The sequence below is a fragment of the Panulirus ornatus genome, chromosome 11 (genome assembly GCF_036320965.1).
Source record: "Panulirus ornatus isolate Po-2019 chromosome 11, ASM3632096v1, whole genome shotgun sequence".
Classification (NCBI taxonomy): domain Eukaryota; kingdom Metazoa; phylum Arthropoda; class Malacostraca; order Decapoda; family Palinuridae; genus Panulirus; species Panulirus ornatus.
This window is the reverse complement of record NC_092234.1, coordinates 57,249,739-57,268,417: the sequence shown is the minus strand read 5'-3', so window position 1 is coordinate 57,268,417 and position 18,679 is coordinate 57,249,739. Positions and strand designations below refer to the sequence as shown.

At 40.7% G+C, this 18,679-nt stretch overlaps 1 protein-coding gene across 2 annotated transcripts in view; it reads left to right on the top strand.

The window, feature by feature from the left end:
- The window catches only part of LOC139751558 (uncharacterized), a 346,101-nt gene that overhangs the window by 111,385 nt on the left and 216,037 nt on the right, over positions 1 to 18,679 (top strand). For both annotated transcript variants that reach the window (XM_071667109.1, XM_071667108.1), the window contains 2 exons: positions 4,389 to 4,487; positions 6,766 to 6,843. In XM_071667109.1, the coding sequence (XP_071523210.1) occupies positions 4,389 to 4,487; positions 6,766 to 6,843 (177 nt within the window). The remainder of the gene's footprint in view (positions 1 to 4,388; positions 4,488 to 6,765; positions 6,844 to 18,679) is intronic.

The following is an 18,679-nucleotide window of genomic DNA, read 5'->3' as shown; positions in this document are numbered from 1 at the left end:
GTCCCTCAACCCTACTGAACCTAATAACCTTGCTCTTATTCACATTTACTCTCAGCTTTCTTGTTTCACACACTTTAACAAACTCAGTCACCAGCTTCTGCAGTTTCTCACCTGAATCAGCCACCAGCATAAGAAATATATATTTATTTAATTATTTGTTTTTTATTATACGTAGTCACTGTCTCCCGTGTGTATATGAGTGGATGGGTAAATTCTTTGTCTGTTTCCTGGTGCTATTTCTTCGATGCGGGAAATGGCGATCAAGTATAATGAATAGATGAATAAATGATATATATATTTTTTCATACTTGTTGAAAAAAGAGATGTATGAGCATTTATTACAGTGGAGGGAGTGTAGATGTTTGGGAGATGTACAAGTTAAAGTGAGAGAAGGTCAAGAAGAATGTGCAAGGATTAAGAAATAGGGGAAGTGAAAGTTGGGGTGAGCAATTATAAAGGAATTTCAGGAAGAATAAGATGCTTCAGAAGGAGGTTGACTTTGTGAGAAAACAAGAAAATGATTGGTATCTTCTGTTGAATGGGAATTGGGAAAGTGGTTTGGTGAAGAGAGAGGAGGTGGTGAAAGCCTCGCATATGTTGAAACAAATGTGGCAAGGCAGCTGGAGTGGATGGTATTGCAGTTGAATTTTATAAGAAAGGGGATGACTCTTTTGTTGATTGATTGTTCAGTATTTTTAGTGTATGTATGGCTCAGGGTGAGAGGCCTGAGGGTTTACAGAATGAATATATGATGCCATTGCCTTCCAGGAGGGAGGATGAAGGTGAATGTTCAAATTACAGTGGTATAAGTTTGTTGAGTGAACTTGGTATGTTGTATGGGAGAGTGGTGATTGAGAAAGTGGAGACACATATAGAGTATCAGATTCAGGAGGAACATTGGTTTCAGGAGTTATAGATGATTTGTGGACCAGGTATTTATAGAATATGTGAGAAACACTTACAGAGACTGAAAGGTTTGTATCTGGCATTTGTGGGTCTCGAGAAAGCATATGGTAGGGTTGATAAAGATATCTTGACTTGTGGAAGGTCTTATGAAAATATGGTGGTGAAGGAAAGCTATTAGATGCATTAAAGAGTTTCTTTTACGAGTGTAAGGCATTTTTATGAGTAGGAAATGAGGAGAGTGAGTTATCCCTGGTAAATCTTGGTCTTTGGCAGGGGAATATAATATCACCATGGCTGCTTACTTTGCTTATGGTTGGGGTGGTGAGGGAAATGAATGCAAGATTCATGGAGAGAGGGGCAGTTATACAGTCTGTTGGGGGTAATGGGGTCTGGGAAGTGAATCAGTTGTTTGATGATGAAACAGCACCAATGGCATTTGAAGATATGCAGAAAGCATATGATAGACTTGATAAAGATATCTTGCCTTGTTGAAGGTCTCATAAATATATGATGGTGAAGGAAAGCTACTAGAAGCGGTGAAGAGTTTCTTTATAGAGAGTAAGGTGTTTGAGTAGGGAAGGAAGAGAGTGAGTGATCTCTGGTAAATGTTGATCTTTGGCAGGGGGATGTTTGATTGGTTCATGGATGGGGTGGTGAGGGGAAATAAATCTAAGATTCATGGAGAGAGGGGCAGGTATTCAGTTTGTAGAGGTTGAGGTCAGGGAAGTGAATCAGTTGTTCTTTGCTGATTAAACAGCACTGATGGCAGATTCAAGTAAAAAATTGTAGTTAATGAGTTTGGAAGAATGTATGAAAAGAGGAACTTGAGAGTAAGTAAGAATAAAAGCTAGGTTATTAGGTTTAGCAGAGTGGAAGGACAGGTTAGATGGTGTGAGTTTGAATGAAGAAAATTTGGAGGAAGTGAATTATGTCAGTTATCTTGGTGTGGAATGGCAGTGAATGGAACCAAAGAACTGGAAGAGACCTATAGGGTTGATGAAGGAGCAAAGTATTTTTGAGCATTGAGGAATGTGTGGAAAGAGAGGTCTTTATATCGGAGGACAAAAATTAGTGTGTTTGAAGGTATGATAGTCCGAGTGATGTATGCATGCAAGGTATTATCTATAGATGGGGATGGGGAAAAGAAGGTGGATGTATTGGAAATGAAATGTTTAAGGATGTGGTTTGAATGCGTAATGGTAATGAAAAGAGTGTGGTTGATAGAGCTGAAGAGGGTGTGTTGAAATAGTTTGGACATATGGAGAGAATGAGTGAGGAGAGGATGACAAAGAAAATATATGTGTTAGAAGTGTGAGAGAAAGGATAAGGGGAAGACCAAATTAGAGATAGAAGGATGTAATGAAAAATACATTGAATGGTTAGGGCCAGAAGATGCAGTAGGGTGAAAGGCATGCACAGGAGAGAATGAATTGGAATGATGTGGTTTACAGGGGATGACATCCTGTCAGTGTATTGAACCAGGGCATGTGAAGTGACCAGGGAAAACCATGAAAAGGTCTGTGGGACCTGGTTGTGGATAAGGGGCTGTGGTTTCGGTGCAATGCACATGATAGCTAGAGAATGGATGTGAGTAAATATGGCCTTTCTTTGTCTGTTCCTAGCATTACCTCACTAATGTGGGAAACATTGGACAATTATGAAAAAATTCTTTTTTCATCTTTGCCATTACCTGCATTAGGATGGTAGTGCTTGGAACAGATAAATAAAATCTCATTCTCTTACCTACTTTATCTGTTTTGTATAATCCACAACCAGGCCCCATAAATTTTTCCATGGTTTCTAAATACTTCAAATCCCGTTTCAAGCCACTGACAGTACATCATTCCCTTTATACTACATTTCTCCAATTTGCTCTTTCCCTTTAATGCCCCACACCTTCCTTCATGTTCAGGCCCTGAGCCCTCAAAGCATCTCTCAGTCCATCCTTCCACCTCCAACTTGGTTTCTCCCTTTTCCTCATTCCATCCAATTCCAACGTGTATACCCTCACCGCACCTCCCTTTTATCATTTTATTTCTTCCTTGTTCAACCCTCCTCACACCACATATTGTCCTCAAACATTTCAGTTCCAACACATTCACTATCATCCTTACATTCTCATATAGCACCAACACATCACATCCATACAACAGCATAAGGAATATCATACCTTCAAACATGCCTATCCAATCTTTATCCTCTCAGAGATCAACTGTTACCAAACATTCTTCAATACTCCCAGGACCTTTACTTCCTCACCAACCCCATGACTTACTTCAGCTCCCATGGTTACAATCATTGCCATATCCACTCCAAGGTGTCTAAAACACTTCATCAAAGTTTTCTCTATTCAAACTCACATCCCAACTGTACTGCCTTTTTGCACTGCTATTACAAATATCCTTGCTTTTATTCTCTTTGTTTTAAACTTTTATCTCTCATATACTCTTCCAAACTTGGAATCCAACTTCTAAAGTTTTTACTCAAATGTGCCACTAGTGCTGTACCATCAGGAAAGCCCCCCCCCACCACCACCACCACCACCACCACCACCCCTTTTTTTCTTTCTTTTGTGCATGTTTGCTGTTTCCTGCATGAAAAAAGGGAGTGTCAGAAACAGATGATTGAGCCTTAGAGGAAATAGTCCTCATTTGACTCCATCTTTTGGCCATCAGAAATCACTTGCAGGAAAATGATCACCCTTTGTCAGTGTCCATGTTTTCAGTACTGCTCAGTACTCCATTGGATTAGGACCTTCTAACCATTGAAACATTATTTGGATTATAGAGGTAAGCCCACCATTTTTTCATATTAGGATTAAATGAAGCTTTTTGTGCTGACAATCATAGGATTGGTAAGAGATGTTTAAGTTGGGAATTGTATGTCTGTTTTGTGATCTGGATGATTTATGTTATACTGTTGTAGTAAATTCTTTGTTTTCTTTTTTCTAGAAATAAAGTTCATATCATTTTGTACTTTTGATTGATGATTAGTATATTTTTAGTACTTTTGATTGTTTTTTACTTTTTAGGTAAATTTGAGTGTACTCCCTTATAGTAGTAATGCACAAATAATATTTTTCTAATTACTTGGAAAGATACTTTCCATTGCTGACAGTAAAGTCTAAAGTAATCCTTTATGAATCTTGAAGTTTAGTGTTTTTCAGGATGTGGATATGTCATGTTGAAATGTTTGTGAAATTCAAATTTTTCATTTATAAAGGTTGGCATATATGATCTCATCCAGCCTTTTCAGCATTATGTTGAATTTGTTTCTTGGTACAGCAATGATGATGAAACTTAAGTATGTTGGTCAGGAGGTCTGGTGTCAGTGCCATTTATGACACTGTCAGCTGTAGGCCTAAGTTCGTTTGTTATTTAAGCCCTTCTAATTTGTCCATTCTTGGAAAGTTCACATGGACATTAAATGATCATTGATGCTAGGAAAAATATCCTGAATCAATTTTTTTTCTTTCCTTGCAGAAAATGGATATATCTTCAGATGTTCGTGATGTGATAAAGGATGTTAGAGATGTAATAAAGGAGATTCAGGATTTAGAAAAAGCTGGTCAGCGAAATCAGGTAAGAGATATTTTATGTGAAAGGCTTTAATTGGTGTTTTTCTTTGGATCTAGCCAGCCAGGCATCCTTTTGTAGAATGTTTTAGTAACAGAAAAATTCATTTGAATTGTATAATTTGCTGAGTATAAATTGTTTTGGCAATCAGTAATAGAATAGAACTTTTTAAATCTGTTATAAAAAATGACAAAGAATAAAATTACGAATTTTCCTTACTATATTTATCTGAGTGAAAATTCCCAGAATTTTATAAAGTTTTTCTTTATTCATGTACCTTTATCTTGCTCGTAATCTTAAACCTTATTCCATTTAACAGCAAATCAGCTTATGCGTAACCTGTTTCCACTGTGTTAAAGTGAATAGTAGATCCCACACTACTGTAGAATGGTATATTATTAATTCCGATATTTGGTTGATTCATCGAGTGAGTCCTGTGTCTCAGGAGTCTTTATCTTAAAGAATTCAATAGTGTGCTGAACTTCCATGCCTCTTTTTATGCATTACATTGTAAACTTTCAAAGATTGGGGTTTTCTATTTGAAAAGCCATCATCAATCACATGAGGATATGGACACCACTGGGGAAATCCTGAGTTGCATCGTTTTGGCTTTTTGGGCTCATTACCGAATATTGACTCTAGTCTCCCCCAAAAAAGTAACAGTGGCTTGGCAAAATCAAGTGTAAGCTTCCTGGAAAGTCCTCTTGGTATGATATTTTTACCCTTAATGTAGTCAATGAGCATAGAAAAGATATTTGAGAGCAAGATGCTTGGTATTATTGTAACATCCACTCTTTCTTGGGAACCCCACTCAACAGAAATAGCTGAATCTGCCTCTGAGAAACTGGGAGTCATATTTAGATGTGGAAACCTCTTATCTTCAGAGCAGTTGCTCCATTTATACAAGGAATTGATTCATCTTTGTATGGAGTACTTCTCTTGCATCTGGTGTGGTTCTAGCTACGCATCCTTATTTGACAGAGTTGAGTCAAAAGCAGTCAATGAGCACAATAGGATAAGAGGGACTGATCCACCATGATTATTAGATCTTACCTTTGCACATTCTATCATTGACATTGAGATTATTATATATGATACACCAGTTGGAAAAAGTGATCATGTAATGTTCAAGTTTGAGTAAGAGGTAAATGAGGACAGTAAAAAAGCAGAGATAAGAGAAGACATAAAGAGAAAATGTAAGTGTCGAAACTACCCATCCGTCAATGTTTTCTCTGGTAATATAGATTGGGAAATGGAGGTCAATAGCTAGGAACCAGGGCTTTGTGTGACAGGTTCTGGGAAATTTTCAGTGGAGTAGGAGCATGGTTACATCTCACCTCAAATACAGGGGAATGGTAAGAAAAAAGAGAGAATGGCTTAAAAGATATTGTTATAAAGCAGGACAGAGGAGCAGTGCAGTGATGAAGATATGGACAGCACTTAAGTCAGACAGCATTTACAAGGTATAAGAGAGCAAGGAACAAGAACACCAGGATCAGTGAACTGAAAAAGTTTAAATTTTTCACTGAAATTTTTCCTTGAAAAATGATTAATGATTAGGCTTTATCAAAGTAAAGTAGAAATGTAATTTTGTTAATAGCAAATTGTAGCTCTAGGGAAATCTCAGAGCAGTATATAATTATTGACTGGCAATTTTTTATGATTGTTTTTTCCATTTATCCTCTGAATAATTGGATATCTTATATACCAGATACCCCAAAAATCAATGATCATCAAAATCAAAATTTTTGTTCAAACACTTAAGTTAGGGTTGTTGATACCAACTTTTATTGATAAGATAGAAGTCAGTAAATGAAATTTGTCTGAGCTGAAAAATGATCAGAAATGACTTCCTCATTCCAAATTTTATACAAAAACACAGGTGTTAATGGACACAGGTTTGTATCAGTAGTAAACTCTTGACATAGAAATTCTCACCTAAAGGAGTCCAGCCTTTCTTGCTATCGATTGTAGTGCAGCCTTAAAGTCATAGGATCCCATGGAGTAGGAGTTCTGGAGATATATGATAATGATGATAATGATAATGCAGAAATGAGAGTGTTGTTGCTTTTGTAATCTAAGCCTATTTGTGCAAATGGGTAGCAGTTATTCCTTATCTGTATATCGTATGGTGTAATCCTGGTGGATGCATTGTATATAGTGAGAAAAATGGTGTTTTGAATCCACTGTGAGCAAATGATCTCTCAAATTCTCATAGGGTTCTGTCTCTGACAGAGTAATGGTTTTCACTTATCAGAACTTATATTTCAAATTTTTATTACAGAAAGATTCCTGTAACAACCACTCAAGACTGAAAAATAAAGAAGAACATGATCAGAAGGATTCAGAGTCAGATTTAAAGGTATCGTCATTCCCCAGACATTTGCACTTTGTTTTATTATCTTTATTGAAATTGTATCTATATAGTTTTTTCATCTTCACAGACTTTTATGGTTTTTTTCTTTAGGGATGGCTCATTCTTTGAGCCTTAACAGAATCTCTAATATCACTAAAGGTTGGAAACCTCTAGCCCTTGTCTTTTGTTGAGGTAAAGGCCTGATCCCTCTCAGACCTTTTTCTTTCAGGGTGCTAGTGACCTGATAGCTTGGCCCAGGTCTGCCCACCTAACAATCAGCAACTTCCTTGTGGCATTAATGATATTGTCCCACAGGCTGTCAGTTTGGTACTGATTCACCATATAATTCTCAGGATACTGGAGATGAAGGGATATTCTTCTGTGGCCTTCATTTTCACACTGGCTTTTTCTATCATACTGGAGACAAATATCCTTTTCTGATTTGGTTAGAGCATGTTGTATTTTTGTATATAATTTCTTTGACTTGTGCAACTTTATTATTAAATGCCATCTCCCGCATTAACGAGGTAGCACAAGGAAACAGATGAAAGAATGTCCCAACCCACCCACATACACATGTATATACATAAACACCCACACACGCACATGTATATACCTATACATTTCAATGTTATTTATTTATTTATTATACTTTGTCGCTGTCTTCCGCGTTAGCGAGGTAGCACAAGGAAACAGACAAAAGAAATGGCCCAACCCACCCACATACACATGCATATACATACACGTCCACACACAGCACATATACATACCTATACATCTCAACGTATACATATATATACACACACAGACATATACATATATACACGTGTACATAATTCATACTGTCTGCCCTTATTCATTCCCATCGCCACCCCGCCACGCATGAAATGACATCCCCCCCCTGCATGTGCATAAGGTAGCACTAGGAAAAGACAACAAAGGCCACATTCGTTCACACTTAGTCTCTAGCTGTAATGTATAATGCACCGAAACCACAGCTCCCTTTCCACATCCAGGCCCCACAAAACTTTCCATGGTTTACTCCAGACGCTTCACATGCCCTGGTTCAATCCATAGACAGCACATCTACCCCAGTATACCACATCATTCCAATTCACTCTATTACTTGCACGCCTTTAACCCTCCTGCATGTTCAGGCCCCGATCACTCAAAATCCTTTTCGCTCCGTCTTTCCACCTCCAGATTGGTCTCCCACTTCTCCTTGTTCCCTCCACCTCTGACACATATATCCTCTTTGTCAGTCTTTCTTCACTCATTCTTTCCATTTGACCAAACCATTTCAGAACACCCTCTTCTGCTCTCTCAACCACACTCTTTTTATTCCCACACATCTCTCTTACCCTTTCATTACTTACTCTATCAAATGACCTCACACCACGTATGTCCTCAAACATCTCATTTCCAGCACATCCACCCTCCTGTGCGCAATTCTATCCATAGCTCACGCCTCGCAACCATATAACATTGTTGGAACTACTATTCCTTCAAACATACCCATTTTTGCTTTTCAAGATAACATTCTTGACTTCCACACATTTTTCACCGCTCCCAGAACTTTTGCTCCCTCCCCCACCCTATGATTCACTTCTGCTTCCATGGCTCCATCCGCTTCCAAATCTACACCCAGATATCTAAAACACTAATAATAATAATCAGACATCCCTCCAGTTGCACCTCTCAGCACATTAACATCCAAAAGTCTCTCTTGCGTGTGCCTATCAATTAACATGTAATCCAATAACCCTCTCTGGCCATCTCTCCTACTTACATATGTATACTTATGTATATCTCTCTTTTTAAACCAGGTATTCCCAATCACCAGTCCTTTTTCAGCAAATAAATCTACAAGCTCTTCACCATTACCATTTACAACACTGAACACCCCATGTACACCAAATATTCCCTCAACTGCCTCATCACTCACCTTTGCATTCAAATCACCCATCACTATAACCCGGTCTCGTGCATCAAAACTACTAGCACACTCACTCAGCTGCTCCTAAAACACTTGCCTCTCATGATCTTTCTTTTCATGCCCAGGTGCATATGCACCAATAATCACCATCTCTCTCCATCAACTTTCAGTTATACCCATATCAATCTTTTTACTTTCTTATTCTCTCACATACTCCCACCACTCCTGTTTCAGGAGTAGTGCTACTCCTTCCCTTGCTTTTGTCCTCTCACTAACCCCTGACTTTACTCCCAAGACATTCCCAAACCCCTCTTCCCCTTTACCCTTGAGCTTTGTTTCACTCAGAGCCAAAACCTCCAGGTTCCTTTCCTCAAACATAGTACCTATCTCTCCTTTTTTCTCATCTTGGTTACATCCACACACATTTAGACACCCCAATCTGAGCCTTCGAGGAGGATGAGCACTCCCCGTGTAACTCCATCTTCTGTTTCCCCTTTTAGAAAGTTAAGATACAAGGAGGGGAGGGTTTCTAGCCCCCCACTCCCATGCTCTGTCTACATATACATACACAGACATATAGACATATACACATGTAGATATTCATACTTGCTGTCTTCATCCATTCCCGTTGCCACCCTGCCACACATGAAATAGCATCCCCCCCACCCACCCACCCACCCACCCACACACACACACACACACACACACACACACACACACACACACACACACACACACACACACATGCATGCAAGATAGTGCTAGGAAAAGATAAAAAAGGCCACTTTCATTCACACTCAGTCTCTAGCTATCATCTGTAATGCACCGAAACCACATCTCCCTTTCCCCCTCCAGGCCCCACAAAGCTTTCCATGGTTCAACTTATTTATGTTATTACTTATTTAAGTTTACATTTTTTCTGAGTGGATTATGATTCTTTCTTTTCATTTTGTAACTTTATTTTGTTCCCTGGTTTCGGATGTTTTTCTATTCCATTTGAGGCTTTCAGCATATTAGACTCTGAAAGGGGAGTTGCACAGGGTAGGAAGTAGAATGCTGTCACCCCTAAAGTCACAACTGATTCCAAACTCAAGGTTTTTCCACCAGGAGTTGGCATTAGTCAGTCAAACCTCTGCTCTGTTGGATCTGTCCAGTTAACTTTAGCTGATGTTTTAGTGTACAAGGAGCTCTTGTAGCTCAGTCCTTGGGGCAAGCGAATTCCCTTTTTTGTAGTGACTGTTTCTTTCCATTTCCAATTTGATGTTCCTGTTCTCCTTGTTCCCTCTACTTCTGACTTGTATATCTTCTTTGTCAGCCTTTCTTCATTCATTCTCTCTGTAGTCCAAACCACTTCAATACACTTTCTTCTTCTTTCTCAACCATGCTGTTTTTATTATCACACCTCTCTCTTAACCTTTCATTATTAATTTGATTAAACCACCTCACACCACATATTGTCCTCAAGCATTTCATTTATGACACATGCACCCTCTTCCACTCAACCTTATTTATAACCCTTTCTTTGCATCCAAATACTATTCTTGGGACTACTATTCCTTCAAACATACCCATTTTTGCCCTCTCAGATAATGTTCTTTCTTTCCATTCATTCTTCAGTGCTCCCAGAACCTTCGGCCCTCCCCCACCCAGTGACTCAATTCTGCTTCCATTGTTCCATTCACTGCCATGAAGTTACATCCCAACTAACTTGTCCCTCATCCCTGTTGAACCTTATAACCTTGCTTTCATTCATATTCACTCTCCTTTCACACACTCTTCCAAACTCAGTCACCAACTTCTCCAGTTTCTGACTCAAATCAATCACTAATGCTGTATCATTAGTAAACAACAACTGACCTACTTTCCAGTCTCTCTTATCCCCCACAGACTGCATACTTGCCCATATCTCCAGAACTCTTGCATTCACCTCCCTCACCAACCCATCCATGAATAAACTGAACAACTATGGTGGCATCAAACACCCCTGCCACCAACCAGCCTTCATATGGAACCATTCACTCTCCTCTCTTCCTACTCATACATACACCTTACATCCTTGATAAAATCTTCTCTTTGCTTGTAGCTGCTTACCTTTTTCACCATATATTCTTTAGACCTTTCACAAAGCATCTCTATCAACCCTGTCAAATGCCTTCTCCAGTTCCATAAATGCCACATACAAATCCATCTATTTTTCTAAGTGTTTCTCACACACATTCTTGAAAGCATATCCTCTACCTTTTCTGAAACCACACTGCTCCTCCCCAGTCTGGTGCTCTGTGCATGCCTTCACCCTCTCAGTGATTACCTTGCCATACAATTTACTTAGTATACTCAACAAAAATGTACCCCATTAGTTTGAACTCTCACCTTTATTTCCCTTGCCTTTATACAGTAACATTATGCATGCGTTCTGCCAGTTCTCAAGCACCTCACTATGATCCATACATACATTGATTATCCTTACCAACCAGTCAACAGCAGTCACCTGCTTTCTTAATAATTTCAACTGCAGTACCATCAACTCCACCCACATTACTCCATTTCATCTTGTGCACGGCTTTCAAAACCTCATCTCTCTTCACCAAACTACTTTCCATGACTCTCATTCTTTACATACCACCCCAACCAAAACACCCTCCATCTGCCACTCTTATCATCAAAACAAAGAATAACGCTTCAAAATACTCACTCCATGTCCCCATTTCACCACTACATGTTATCATTTCATCTTTTACCCCCTTTACCGTTGTTCCCATGTGATCTCTTATCTTTCACACATTATTTACCTCCTTCCAGAATGTCTTTTATTCTCCCTAAAGTTTAATGAGATTCTCCCACCCCAATTCTCATCTGCCTTCTTTTTCAACCCCCGCACCTTCCTCTTGACCTCCTGCCACTTTCTTTTATACATTTCCCAATCATTCGCCCTCCTGCCTTCAAGTTCCACCCAAATGCATCTCTTTTCTCTTTCTCCAACAACTTTACTTCTTCATCTCACCACTTACTACCCTTTCTAATCTGCCCACCTCCCAACCTTGCATGCCACATGCGTATTTTCCACATGCCATCGCTGCTTTCCTAAATACCTCTCATTGCTGGTATCTCTTCGCATAAGTCTCCTTTCCAAGCTCACTTACTCTCACCACTCTCTTCTCCGCAACATTGTTTCCTCTTTTTCGGAAACCTCTGCAAATCTTTAGATATCCCTCCAGCTGCCCCCTCTCAGCACATTTACATCCAAAAGTCTCTCTTTTACAAGCCTATCAAACAATATGGTTGAGAGAGCAGAAGAGGGTGTGTTGAAATTGTTTGGACATATTGAGAGAATGAGTGAGTAAAGGTTAACAAAGAGGATATGTGTCAGAGGTGGAGGGAACAAGGAGAAGTGGGAGACCAAATTGGAGGTGGAAGGATGGAGTAAAAAAGATTTTGAGCGATTGGAGCCTGAACACCGTATTTTACTGCAGATTTTTTTTTTTTTTTTTTTTTATACTTTGTCGCTGTCTCCCGCGTATTGCGAGGTAGCGCAAGGAAACAGACGAAAGAAATGGCCCAACCCCCCCCATACACATGTACATACACACGTCCACACACACAAATATACATACCTACACAGCTTTCCATGGTTTACCCCGGACGCTTCACATGCCTTGATTCAATCCACTGACAGCACGTCAACCCCTGTAAACCACATCGCTCCAATTCACTCTATTCCTTGCCCTCCTTTCACCCTCCTGCATGTTCAGGCCCCGATCACACAAAATCTTTTTCACTCCATCTTTCCACCTCCAATTTGGTCTCCCTCTTCTCCTCGTTCCCTCCACCTCCGACACATATATCCTCTTGGTCAATCTTTCCTCACTCATTCTCTCCATGTGCCCAAACCATTTTAAAACACTCTCTTCTGCTCTCTCAACCACGCTCTTTTTATTTCCACACATCTCTCTTACCCTTACGTTACTTACTCGATCAAACCACCTCACACCACACATTGTCCTCAAACATCTCATTTCCAGCACATCCATCCTCCTGCGCACAACTCTATCCATAGCCCACGCCTCGCAACCATACAACATTGTTGGAACTACTATTCCTTCAAACATACCCATTTTTGCTTTCCGGGATAATGTTCTCGACTTCCACACATTTTTCAAGGCTCCCAAAATTTTCGCCCCCTCCCCCACCCTATGATCCACTTCCGCTTCCATGGTTCCATCCGCTGACAGATCCACTCCCAGATATCTAAAACACTTCACTTCCTCCAGTTTTTCACCATTCAAACTCACCTTCCAATTGACTTGACCCTCAGCCCTACTGTACCTAATAACCTTGCTCTTATTCACATTTACTCTTAACTTTCTTCTTCCACACACTTTACCAAACTCCGTCACCAGCTTCTGCAGTTTCTCACATGAATCCGCCACCAGCGCTGTATCATCAGCGAACAACAACTGACTCACTTCCCAAGCTCTCTCATCCCCAACAGACTTCATACTTGCCCCTCTTTCCAAGACTCTTGCATTTACCTCCCTAACAACCCCCTTCCATAAACAAATTAAACAACCATGGAGACATCACACACCCCTGCCGCAAACCTACATTCACTGAGAACCAATCACTTTCCTCTCTTCCTACACGTACACATGCCTTACATCCTCGATAAAAACTTTTCACTGCTTCTAACAACTTGCCTCCCACACCATATATTCTTAATACCTTCCACAGAGCATCTCTATCAACTCTATCATATGCCTTCTCCAGATCCATAAATGCTACATACAAATCCATTTGCTTTTCTAAGTATTTCTCACATACATTCTTCAAAGCAAACACCTGATCCACACATCCTCTACCACTTCTGAAACCACACTGCTCTTCCCCAATCTGATGCTCTGTACATGCCTTCACCCTCTCAATCAATACCCTCCCATATAATTTACCAGGAATACTCAACAAACTTATACCTCTGTAATTTGAGCACTCACTCTTATCCCCTTTGCCTTTGTACAATGGCACTATGCACGCATTCCGCCAATCCTCAGGCACCTCACCATGAGTCATACATACATTAAATAACCTTACCAACCAGTCAACAATACAGTCACCCCCTTTTTTAATAAATTCCACTGCAATACCATCCAAACCTGCTGCCTTGCCGGCTTTCATCTTCCGCAAAGCTTTTACTACCTCTTCTCTGTTTACCAAATCATTTTCCCTAACCCTCTCACTTTGCACACCACCTCGACCCAAACACCCTATATCTGCCACTCTGTCATCAGACACATTCAACAAACCTTCAAAATACTCATTCCATCTCCTTCTCACATCACCACTACTTGTTATCACCTCCCCATTTACGCCCTTCACTGAAGTTCCCATTTGCTCCCTTGTCTTACGTACCCTATTTACCTCCTTCCAGAACATCTTTTTATTCTCCCTAAAATTTACTGATAGTCTCTCACCCCAACTCTCATTTGCCCTTTTTTTCACCTCTTGCACCTTTCTCTTGACCTCCTGTCTCTTTCTTTTATACTTCTCCCACTCAATTGCATTTTTTCCCTGCAAAAATCGTCCAAATGCCTCTCTCTTCTCTTTCACTAATACTCTTACTTCTTCATCCCACCACTCACTACCCTTTCTAAACAGCCCACCTCCCACTCTTCTCATGCCACAAGCATCTTTTGCGCAATCCATCACTGATTCCCTAAATACATCCCATTCCTCCCCCACTCCCCTTACTTCCATTGTTCTCACCTTTTTCCATTCTGTACACAGTCTCTCCTGATACTTCTTCACACAGGTCTCCTTCCCAAGCTCACTTACTCTCACCACCTTCTTCACCCCAACATTCACTCTTCTTTTCTGAAAACCCATACTAATCTTCACCTTAGCCTCCACAAGATAATGATCAGACATCCCTCCAGTTGCACCTCTCAGCACATTGACATCCAAAAGTCTCTCTTTCGCACGCCTGTCAATTAACACGTAATCCAATAATGCTCTCTGGCCATCTCTCCTACTTACATAAGTATACTTATACATTTCTTTCTTTTCTTTCATACTTTGTCGCTGTCTCCCGCGTTTGCGAGGTAGCGCAAGGAAACAGACGAAAGAAATGGCCCCCCCCCCCATACACATGTACATACGTCCACACACGCAAATATACATACCTACACAGCCTTCCATGGTTTACCCCAGACGCTTCACATGCCTTGATTCAATCCACTGACAGCACGTCAACCCCTGTATACCACATCGCTCCAATTCACTCTATTCCTTGCCCTCCTTTCACCCTCCTGCATGTTCAGGCCCCGATCACACAAAATCTTTTTCACTCCATCTTTCCACCTCCAATTTGGTCTCCCTCTTCTCCTCGTTCCCTCCACCTCCGACACATATATCCTCTTGGTCAATCTTTCCTCACTCATTCTCTCCATGTGCCCAAACCATTTCAAAACACCCTCTTCTGCTCTCTCAACCACGCTCTTTTTATTTCCACACATCTCTCTTACCCTTACGTTACTTACTCGATCAAACCACCTCACACCACACACTGTCCTCAAACATCTCATTTCCAGCACATCCATCCTCCTGCGCACATCTCTATCCATAGCCCACGCCTCGCAACCATACAACATTGTTGGAACCACTATTCCTTCAAACATACCCATTTTTGCTTTCCGAGATAATGTTCTCGACTTCCACACATTTTTCAAGGCTCCCAAAATTTTCGCCCCCTCCCCCACCCTATGATCCACTTCCGCTTCCATGGTTCCATCCGCTGACAGATCCACTCCCAGATATCTAAAACACTTCACTTCCTCCAGTTTTTCTCCATTCAAACTCACCTCCCAATTGACTTGACCCTCACCCCTACTGTACCTAATAACCTTGCTCTTATTCACATTTACTCTTAACTTTCTTCTTCCACACACTTTACCAAACTCAGTCACCAGCTTCTGCAGTTTCTCACATGAATCAGCCACCAGCGCTGTATCATCAGCGAACAACAACTGACTCACTTCCCAAGCTCTCTCATCCCCAACAGACTTCATACTTGCCCCTCTTTCCAGGACTCTTGCATTTACCTCCCTAACAACCCCATCCATAAACAAATTAAACAACCATGGAGACATCACACACCCCTGCCGCAAACCTACATTCACTGAGAACCAATCACTTTCCTCTCTTCCTACACGTACACATGCCTTACATCCTCGATAAAAACTTTTCACTGCTTCTAACAACTTGCCTCCCACACCATATATTCTTAATACCTTCCACAGAGCATCTCTATCAACTCTATCATATGCCTTCTCCAGATCCATAAATGCTACATACAAATCCATTTGCTTTTCTAAGTATTTCTCACATACATTCTTCAAAGCAAACACCTGATCCACACATCCTCTACCACTTCTGAAACCGCACTGCTCTTCCCCAATCTGATGCTCTGTACATGCCTTCACCCTCTCAATCAATACCCTCCCATATAATTTACCAGGAATACTCAACAAACTTATACCTCTGTAATTTGAGCACTCACTCTTATCCCCTTTGCCTTTGTACAATGGCACTATGCACGCATTCCGCCAATCCTCAGGCACCTCACCATGAGTCATACATACATTAAATAACCTTACCAACCAGTCAACAATACAGTCACCCCCCTTTTTAATAAATTCCACTGCAATACCATCCAAACCTGCTGCCTTGCCGGCTTTCATCTTCCGCAAAGCTTTTACTACCTCTTCTCTGTTTACCAAATCATTTTCCCTAACCCTCTCACTTTGCACACCACCTCGACCAAAACACCCTATATCTGCCACTCTGTCATCAGACACATTCAACAAACCTTCAAAATACTCATTCCATCTCCTTCTCACATCACCGCTACTTGTTATCACCTCCCCATTTACGCCCTTCACTGAAGTTCCCATTTGCTCCCTTGTCTTACGCACCCTATTTACCTCCTTCCAGAACATCTTTTTATTCTCCCTAAAATTTACTGATAGTCTCTCACCCCAACTCTCATTTGCCCTTTTTTTCACCTCTTGCACCTTTCTCTTGACCTCCTGTCTCTTTCTTTTATACTTCTCCCACTCAATTGCATTTTTTCCCTGCAAAAATCGTCCAAATGCCTCTCTCTTCTCTTTCACTAATACTCTTACTTCTTCATCCCACCACTCACTACCCTTTCTAAACAGCCCACCTCCCACTCTTCTCATGCCACAAGCATCTTTTGCGCAATCCATCACTGATTCCCTAAATACCCTCCCCCTTTCCCCCCCACTCCCTTATTCCATTGTTCTCACCTTTTTCCCTTTGTACTCATCTCTCCCGGTACTTCCTCACAAAGTCTCTTCCCAAGCTCACTTACTCTCACCACCCTCTTCACCCAAACATTCATCTTCTTTTCTGAAACCATACAAATCTTCACTTAGCCTCCACAAGATAATGATCAGACTTCCTTCAAGTTCAAACCTCTTTCCCGTGCAAATTTAAACATCTAAGGACTCCCCTTTTATATATTATCCGCTTATATATATAAATTTTAAAACTTATAATATATTATATATATATATATTATTTATTATATATATATAATTATTATTTTATTATATTATATATATATATATTTATTTTTTTTTTTATTATACTTTGTCCTGTCTCCCGCGTTTCCGAGGTAGCGCAAGGAAACAGAGAAAAAAAATGGCCCAACCCCCCCCCTACACATTTTAATACCCCACGCAAATATCATACCTACCAGCTTCATGGTTACCCAGACGCTTCAAATGCCTGATTAATTCACTGAAGCACGTACCCCGAACACAGCTCCCAATTTACTCTATTCTTGCCTCCTTTCACCCTTCCCGCATGTTCAGGCCCCGATTTACACAATCTTTTTCACTCCCTCTTTCCACCCAATTTGGTCTCCCTTTCTCCTCGTTCCCTCCCCCTCCGGACACATATATCTCTTGGTCAATCTTTCCTCACTCTTCTTCCATGTGGCCAAAACCCTTTCAAAAACACCCTCTTCTGCTCTCTCAACCCCGCTCTTTTTATTTCCACACATTCTCTTACCCTTACGTTACTTACTCGAAACAAACACCTCACACCCCACATTGTCCTCAAACATTCTTTTTGCACATCCTCCTCCTGCGCACACTCTATCCATAGCCACGCCTCGCAACCATACAACAAATTTTTGGACCACATTCCCTTCAAACATACCCATTTTTGCTTTCCGAGATAATGTTCTCGACTTCCACACATTTTTCAAGGCTCCCAAAATTTTCGCCCCCTCCCCCACCCTATGATCCACTTCCGCTTCCATGGTTCCATCCGCTGACAGATCCACTCCCAGATATCTAAAACACTTCACTTCCTCCAGTTTTTCACCATTCAAACTCACCTCCCAATTGACTTGACCCTCAGCCCTACTGTACCTAATAACCTTGCTCTTATTCACATTTACTCTTAACTTTCTTCTTCCACACACTTTACCAAACTCCGTCACCAGCTTCTGCAGTTTCTCACATGAATCCGCCACCAGCGCTGTATCATCAGCGAACAACAACTGACTCACTTCCCAAGCTCTCTCATCCCCAACAGACTTCATACTTGCCCCTCTTTCCAAGACTCTTGCATTTACCTCCCTAACAACCCCCATCCATAAACAAATTAAACAACCATGGAGACATCACACACCCCTGCCGCAAACCTACATTCACTGAGAACCAATCACTTTCCTCTCTTCCTACACGTACACATGCCTTACATCCTCGATAAAAACTTTTCACTGCTTCTAACAACTTGCCTCCCACACCATATATTCTTAATACCTTCCACAGAGCATCTCTATCAACTCTATCATATGCCTTCTCCAGATCCATAAATGCT